The sequence below is a fragment of the Triticum aestivum genome, chromosome 6D (assembly GCF_018294505.1).
Source record: "Triticum aestivum cultivar Chinese Spring chromosome 6D, IWGSC CS RefSeq v2.1, whole genome shotgun sequence".
In the NCBI taxonomy this organism is placed as follows: domain Eukaryota; kingdom Viridiplantae; phylum Streptophyta; class Magnoliopsida; order Poales; family Poaceae; genus Triticum; species Triticum aestivum.
The window spans coordinates 5596890-5605658 of record NC_057811.1 but is presented as its reverse complement, the minus strand read 5'-3'; the positions used below and the strand labels follow the sequence as shown (position 1 = coordinate 5605658).

The window sequence follows — 8769 nt, the reverse complement described above, 5'->3', positions numbered from 1 at the left end:
CAACAAATGGCCTTCTCCAAAAAAAAAAAAGAAACACTCCGCTCCAGTCAACCTCTCCCACCTGACCTGCTCATACAGATTACAGACCAGTAGTAGTCACAGGTAGACGGAGTGCCATGGCGAAGCCCCACCGCGGCTTCTTCCGGCGCCTCGCCAGCATCACCACCACCACCCTCCTCCTCCTCGCTGTCCTTCATGTCCTACGCACCGCCGCCGAAGACGAACAGTCTCCATGGCCAATCTGCGGGCCCGAACCCTCCAGTGGCAATTATCCGCAGAACAGCACCTACCACACCAACATCAATCTCCTCTCGGCCTCCCTCCCCAGAAACGCCTCCTCGTCTGCTGCGCTCTACGCCACCGGAAACGTCGGCGATGTGCCCAACATCGTCTACGGCCAGGCGCTCTGCCGCGGCGACGTCGCTAACGCCTCCGCCTGCGAGACATGCGTCGCCAACGCCTTTCCCGGAGCGCAGCGGGTGTGCCCGCTCTACAAGGACGTGGTGATCTTCTACGACTTCTGCCAGCTCCGCTTCTCTAACCGGAACTTCCTCGTCGACGACGACTACATCGTCACCACGTACATTCTCCAGCGGTCTCGGCTCGTGGGCTCGCCGGCGTTCGACGGCGCCGTTGGGCTGCTTGTCAACGCCACAGCGGAACACGTGGTGGAGGACTCGTCCAGGCGGTTCAGCACGGGGGAAGAGGGATTCGACGACAGCAGAAACTCCAAGATTTATGCGCTGTCGCAGTGCACGCCCGACATCACGGCGGACGTCTGCCGGAAGTGCCTTAACGTCATAATTGGGCAGCTTCCGATTTGGTTCAGCCGAAGGACAGGCGGAGCAATTTTCGGCGTGTGGTGCAACTTCCGCTACGAGGTGTACCCTTTCTTCTCCGGCCGTCCGCTGGTGCAGCTTCCGCAGTTTGTAGGGAGGCCGCCTGCTTCCGCGCCACCGGTGATACGAGGAGGAGGTGAGTTGGCTGTACGAATCGAAACACAGTTTAGACAAGAAAAAAAACATCATTTTTTTACTACATTTAGTTTCTTCTGTAAATAATTCTGCAATCTGTATTTTACTGGTTGTTTGATGTGAAATTACGTGCACATCTAAGAACATGCAACTAATTTGTTGAACAAATGATTATGATTCTAGGAACAAGGGCGGACTCTCATTCCGATTTCCTGTAAAACAGGAATTATACAAGCTGTGAAAAAAAAGGTCCTGATATAACTTCTGAATCCCTTAACAACAATTCTAGTTTGTTCATATCTCCTTAGGAGTGATGGCTTCTTCTTAGTACTTGAGATATTACCTATAGAGTTGCTTGACCCGAAAGACAATATTTAATTATATATGCAGAGTTGCTAATTCTCATCTCGTCTGGATGAGAATTAACAATGTCGCATCTAACTTGTGCACTATTTGACTAATAAAATTAAAAAAGAAAAAGAGAAAAATCTACACACATCTTCACATATAATCAATATGGTATAGGAGTTGGATGTCACATAGCTATGTCACATCCAGATAAGCCCAATTATTTATATGTATGTGCAAACTGGCTACTAACTATTTTCCAGGGTAAAGCACATACAAAAAGAACATGAGCCTTCAATCTTGCAAACGATTTGTGCTCTTGGAAATTTACAATGTTTTCTTATGGAAAAATCCTGCAGCAAAAATACAAAATATATGTGCTACAAGATTCCAGTTAAAGTTATAACTAAAAAGCCTGAATTGATGGCATATATTTACTTGCAGAGAAAAGGAGAAATAGTACAGGTAAAGTCCTGGCTATTCTGATGCCTACAATTGCTGTGATGTTGGTCGTCGCCGTGGTATACTTTTTCTGTTGGAGGAGGAGAAGACCAGAAGAAGATGCGTTTCTACCTTGTAAGGCCTCTTAAGCATTTTAAATTATCGAATAATAGCAAATCAACTGATTAATTGATCCATTATCTATGAAATGGTGTTTTGATTAGTTATTAGTAGATTTTGTTCATTTAATTTTCATTTTCTTAAATCTTAGTACCAAAGGTGCCACTAGATTGGAACAAAATCATATTTCTTGAAGAGCCCGAGGTCTTGTTTTTCATCATTGTATACTTATTCTCCAGCACAATCAGCTGCCTCAGATGATATTCAAGACATCGATTCGCTTCTTCTTGATCTAGAAACACTAAGAGTTGCCACAGATGACTTCGACAACAGCAAAATGCTTGGGAGAGGAGGGTTCGGTATAGTTTATAAGGTACTGAATCATACCTTATCTAGCTTAAAATATATGTATAGTTTATCAACTTTTTTTTTGCAGAGGACTAAGTATCTTTTCCTTGACAGGGAGTCCTACCTGATGGTCAAGAAATAGCAGTCAAAAGGCTTTGTCAGACTTCCAGACAAGGAATAGGAGAGTTGAAGAGTGAACTGGTTCTAGTTGCCAAGCTTCACCACAGGAATCTTGTAAGACTTGTTGGTGTTTGCTTGGAAGAACAAGAGAAAATACTTGTTTATGAATATATGCCCAAGAGAAGCCTTGATACCATTCTTTTTGGTAAGATTTTCTTTTGTTTTGAAACTTTAGTCACATGACTGAATAGTAAAATTTATGCTACAATGATACTCTTGTTTGAGTCACAGATTCTGAACAAAATAAAGAGCTGGATTGGAGACAGAGATTCAAGATTGTCAATGGAATCGCTCGAGGCTTACAATACCTCCACCAAGATTCTCAATTGAAGATAGTTCACCGTGACCTCAAAGCAAGCAATATACTACTAGATTTCGATTACAATCCCAAAATTTCGGATTTCGGCTTAGCTAAGTTATTCAGAGGGGATCAATCAGAAGATGTGACAAGTCGTATCGCCGGCACATAGTAAGAATGTCAACTATATTTCTCTGAAAAGACAGCAAAATATTTTAATGAGGTTCTGAAGTTCTGTTTTTGGTCAAAGTGGATACATGGCGCCGGAATACGCCATGCGTGGTCAGTATTCCATCAAGTCAGATGTGTTCAGCTTCGGCGTCTTGGTCTTAGAGATCGTCACAGGAAGAAGAAATGATGGATCATATAACATCGAGCAAGACATCGATCTCGTGAATCTTGTGAGTACCTGAAGCCTGTTCATAAACTCTTAACGCAGGCAAACTTTGAAAACAATATTGAATATGCCTACCATATTTGCTGCAGGTATGGGAGCACTGGAACAGGGGAAACGTCATCGAGATGATCGACCCCTCCCTGAGCAACCATCCTCCCGTCGACCAGATTCTGAAGTGCATCCACGTCGGGCTCCTGTGCGTGCAGAGAAAACCGGCGAGCAGGCCCACGATGTCGTCGGTGAATATCATGTTCAGCAGTCACACTGTCCGTCTCCCTTCTTTGTCGAGGCCGCCATTCTTCATCCAGGAGGTCGGTGTCAGTGAAAGCTCGACTGCTCATTCAGATGCATATCTGCCAGGAGAAAATTCAACTGTGATGTCTTCCAACCAAGTGTCCATCACGGAGCTTTCGCCAAGATAAATCCTGAATATTTGGAACTAGTTTGGCCAATTTTCCGCCCTTTTTACTATTCTGTTAGAATAAGAAGAAAAACATGTTCCAACTTGATTCGAACTCAAGACCACTAGGCCGCATGCACATAATGATAACCACTAGGACACCTCAATTGTTTTTGTTGAGACTAGGACACGATCCGCAGATGAGAATTCTACTCCTCATTGGATTAGCAGGGAGGATGGTTAGAGGGACCGTGGTATCCCTAGCCCATCAGGATTCAAGTCCCGGTGCTCGCATTTATTTCTGTATTTATTTCAGAATTTCCGACGATGCGCATTCAGTGGAAGGAGACGTTTCCTTCGACGACGAGGTGATTACAGTGATTTCGTAAATTTCATGATGATATGCTGGCTCAGTATTTCGACGTGGATCCTCTTCTGTTGGTAGTTTCCATGTGATCCGCTTCATAGAAACTAGGTAGGAAGTGCGGCTTGCCGCACCCGACAGCGATGCTGACGGGTGCAGCCATATCCACTCTAATAATATAGTCACAGGAGCATTGCAAATATAAAAAATACCAATGAATCAATGATATTTATTCAGTACAATGCCATACACAAAATCATTATCTACGAATAAGATATGAAGTTTAAGATGGGTTTTAGACATGGATAACATATTGGATAGAATATCCAAATATTGGATAGAATAGAATATATTTAAAAAGATGATGAACAATTTAGCCATAAGCATCCTCAGAAAGAGAATTCTGGTTTATAGCATTGGTAGTCACATGAAAATTTGTCCGAAAATAAGCAGATGTGCGAAGTCAAAGAAGAAGAACAATACAAAGGATACATTGAGTTTATATAAGCATTTAAAGGCAGGCTATGTAGACATAATTCGACATCTTCGATACAATAGTTCATAGATCCAGATAAAGATCGGATATGACACCACCAGTAAATACATAGTAGATGACTTAGTAGTCTCATATTGATCTATTCTTATACGGTAGACAAAAGATAGTACTCGGCGTATATAAGGACCTTGATCACCATCGTGCCTTCCTGTTGACTTTGACTTAATCAAATGTCTGCAAAGAAGCAACAAAGAACCACATTAGTGGCTACATAAGCGAGTAGAATAATAATACTCACAAGTATAGCCACAAGAAAGTAATACTACTTTAGAGCGTGCTACATGTCTCGTAATGAAAGAGATAGGAGCAAGCAGAATACATGTGTCTCATAGAAAATGGTAATACCAAAGTCCAGTTCAAAGATACATATGGTGATAGGTTTTCTTCATCCAGTTCAAAGATACCTTGATACACCAAAAGCAAGCTATAGTGGCCGTCCAGGATAACAGATTTATACAGTTCTTCTATGTCATATAGTGATAGCAGTACATTATATTACGGAGAGACGACATTTTAGGAAACGCGCCTTGGCGTGTAGTGCCTGGCTCAACAATTTTCCTAGTCATGTAAACAAAGTATCTACTATTGCAAGAGTAGTTGTTAAAAATGGATCAATTTAATACATCAATCTAACATCAGAAGCATGCCATTGCCTTTATATATAATATAATTGTACCCAATATATAGTATCTAAGTAGTACCTGATGGCTGGCATTGATGTACCAACAAATTGCTTGAGTCGATCAAAGCTCACATGGAGATATTTTTATCTTCTTTCCATAGAAGCACTCGCGTCCAAGGGCTGTACCACTAGTAGAAAAAGGGGCTTTGGTTGAGGCCTGGCCAGCCCATTAGTCCCGGTTCTGCCACGAACCGGGACCAATAGAGGCATTTGTCCTGGTTCGAGAGCCCAGGAGGGCGGCCGGGGCCTCGTGGGCATTGGTCCCGATTCGTCTGGGCCCATTTGTCCTGGTTCTTGGCACGAACCGGGACCAATGGGCCTCGCTCCTGGCCCACATCCATTGGTCTCGGTTCGTGGCTCGAACCGGGACAGAAGGATGGGCTTTACTCCCGGTTCCAGCCACGAACCGGGACAAATGAGTTGCCTATATATACCCCATCGCCGGCGAGCAGTGCACTCCACAGTGCTCTGTTTTCAGCTGGCCGGCGAGGGGGAGGGCATTGAGTGCTCTAGCTCACCTCCTATGCACATGAGGTGTTCGATGAAATGCCCGAGCCACACTAGTTAAGCTTTCTCCTCTTGAAGCTCGACCTCCGAGCTCCATTTTTCCCGAGATTTGTCTAGGTTTATATTAGCGGTCCGTCACGCCCCGTCCCCGTCTTCACCGCCGTCGATCGCCCGCGCCGATCTCGTCGCCGGGACCACCGTGGTGAGCCTCTTGTTCTTATCTTCTTTCTGAAAGAAAAAAAATCTTACTTCACATGGATACTTGTCTAATTTTCTTACTTTTGATACACATAATTATATATAATGCATGCAGATGAACCGGCAATGGATGTACGGTGACAGACACACCTCCGAGTATATTAAGGGCATGCATGATTTTCTCGAAGTGGCTGAGAAAAACAAGCAGAATGGTTTTATGTGTTGTCCATGCCCTAAATGTGGGAATACGAAGTCTTACTCTGACCGGAAAATCCTTCACACCCACTTGCTTTATAAGGGTTTCATGCCACACTATAATGTTTGGACGAAGCACGCAGAAATAGGGGTTATGATGGAAGACAACGAAGAAGAAGAGGACGATGACAACTATGTGCCCCCTGAATACGGTGATGCTGCAACAGGGGAAGCTGAAGATCAAGAGGAACCCGACGATGTGCCCGATGACAATCAAACTGGACGTCGACTCGCGGTTCCCGAGCCGCGGGTGGTGAACACCCAAAGATCGTCGGGGACTCCTCACCGGGGACTCCTCACCTGTGATCGTCGGGGACTCCTCCAAACTTCACCCTAAATTTATCAATGCTTCAGTTTGTTACCATGCATTGCCCGTCGTGTCAACTGAAATATAATAATAAAAAACAGTAGAAAATATTGAAGGAAATATGCCCTAGAGGCAATAATAAAGTTATTATTTATTTCCTTATACCGGAAACATAATAATTGTGTGAATACATAGAGAAACAGAGTGTCACTAGTATGCCTCTACTTGACTAGCTCGTTGATCAAAGATGGTTATGTTTCCTAGCCATTGACATGAGTTGTCATTTGATTAACGGGATCACATCATTAGGAGAATGATGTGATTGACTTGACCCATTCCGTTAGCTTAGCACACGATCGTTTAGTATTCTGCTATTGCTTTCTTCATGACTTATACATGTTCCTATGACTATGAGATTATGCAACTCCCGTTTACCGGAGGAACACTTTGTGTGCTACCAAACGTCACAACGTAACTGGGTGATTATAAAGGTGCTCTACAGGTGTCTCCAAAGGTACTTGTTGGGTTGTAGTATTTCGAGATTAGGATTTGTCACTCCGATTGTCGGAGAGGTATCTCTGCGCCCACTCGGTAATGCACATCACTATAAGCCTTGCAAGCATTGCAACTAATGAGTTGGTTGCGGGATGATGTATTACAGAACGAGTAAAGAGACTTGCAGGTAACGAGATTGAACTAGGTATTGAGATACCGACGGAATCTCGGGCAAGTAACATACCGATGACAAAGGGAACAACGTATGTTGTTATGCGGTTTGACCGATAAAGATCTTCATAGAATATGTAGGAGCCAATATGAGCATCCAGGTTCCGTTATTGGTTATTTACCGGAGACGTGTCTCCGTCATGTCTACATAGTTCTCGAACCCGTAGGGTCCGCACGCTTAACGTTTCGATGACGGTTATATTATGAGTTTATATGTTTTGATGTACCGAAGGTTGTTCGGAGTCCCGGATGTGATCACGGACATGACGAGGAGTCTCGAAATGGTCGAGACATGAAGATTGATATATTGGAAGCCTATGTTTGGATGTCGGAAGTGTTCCATGTGAAATCGGGATTTTACCGGAGTACCGGGAGGTTACCGGAACCCCCCAGGGACTTAATGGGCCTTAGTGGGCCTTGTGGAGAAGAGGAGAGGCGGCCAGGGCAAGGGCCACGCGCCCCTCCCCCCTAGTCCGAATAGGACAAGGAGAGGGGGGGCGCCCCCCCTTCCTTCTTCTCCTCCACTCTTTCCCCCTCCCAAGTCCTAATCCAACTAGGAAAGGGGGGAGTCCTACTCCCGGTGGGAGTAGGACTCCTCCTGGCGCGCCCTCTCTCCTGGTCGTCCGCACCCCCCCCCCTTGCTCCTTTATATACGGAGGCAGGGGGCACCCTAGAGACACAACAATTGATCGTTTGATCTTTTAGCCGTGTGCGGTGCCCCCTCCACCATAATCCACCTTGATAATACTGTAGCGGTGCTTAGGCGAAGCCCTGCGTCAGTAGAACATCATCATCATCACCACGCCGTCGTGCTGACGAAACTCTCCCTCAACACTCGGCTGGATCGGAGTTCGAGGGACGTCATCGAGCTGAACGTGTGCAGAACTCGGAGGTGTCGTACATTCGGTACTTGATCGGTCGGATCGTGAAGACGTACGACTACATCAACCGCGTTGTGCTAACGCTTCCGCTTTCGGTCTACGAGGGTACATGGACACACTCTCCCCTCTCGTTGCTATGCATCACCATGATCTTGCGTGTGCGTAGGAAAATTTTGAAATTACTACGTTCCCCAACAGTGGCATCCGAGCCTGGTTTTATGCGTTGGCGTAATATGCACGAGTAGAACCCAAGTGAGTTGTGGGCGATATAAGTCATGCTGTTTACCAGCATGTCATACTTTGGTTTAGCGGTATTGTGAGATGAAGCAGCCCGGACAGACATTACGCGTACGCTTACGCGAGACTGGTTTCACCGTTGCGAGCACTCGTTGCTTAAAGGTGACTGGCGGGTGTCTGTCTTTCTCACTTTAGTTGAATCAAGTGTGGCTACGCCCGGTCCTTGCGAAGGTTAAAACAACACCAACTTGACAAACTATCGTTGTGGTTTTGATGCGTAGGTAAGAACGGTTCTTGCTCGGCCCGTAGCAGCCACGTAAAACTTGCAACAACAAAGTAGAGGACGTCTAACTTGTTTTTGCAGGGCATGTTGTGATGTGATATGGTCAAGGCATGATGCTATATTTTATTGTATGGGATGATCATGTTTTGTAACCGAGTTATCGGCAACTGGCAGGAGCCATATGGTTGTCGCTTTATTGTATGCAATGCAATCGCGCTGTAATGCTTTAGTTTATCACTAAGCGGTAGCGATAGTCGTGGAAGCATA

The 8769-nt window shown here is 45.0% G+C and overlaps 1 protein-coding gene across 2 annotated transcripts; it reads left to right on the top strand.

The window, feature by feature from the left end:
- Positions 1-3548, top strand: LOC123142949 (cysteine-rich receptor-like protein kinase 6). Of its 2 annotated transcripts, none has more exons than XM_044561669.1 (7): positions 1-975; positions 1767-1898; positions 2132-2256; positions 2346-2556; positions 2643-2880; positions 2960-3110; positions 3196-3548. In XM_044561669.1, exons 1-7 carry the CDS (start codon positions 117-119, stop codon positions 3526-3528), a joined length of 2049 nt encoding a protein of 682 aa, XP_044417604.1. In that variant the 5' UTR covers positions 1-116; the 3' UTR covers positions 3529-3548. The 2 variants fall into 2 exon arrangements, with proteins under 2 accessions (XP_044417604.1, XP_044417603.1); XM_044561668.1 differs by having other exon boundaries at positions 3-975; positions 2123-2256.
- Positions 3549-8769: the final 5221 nt, after the last annotated feature.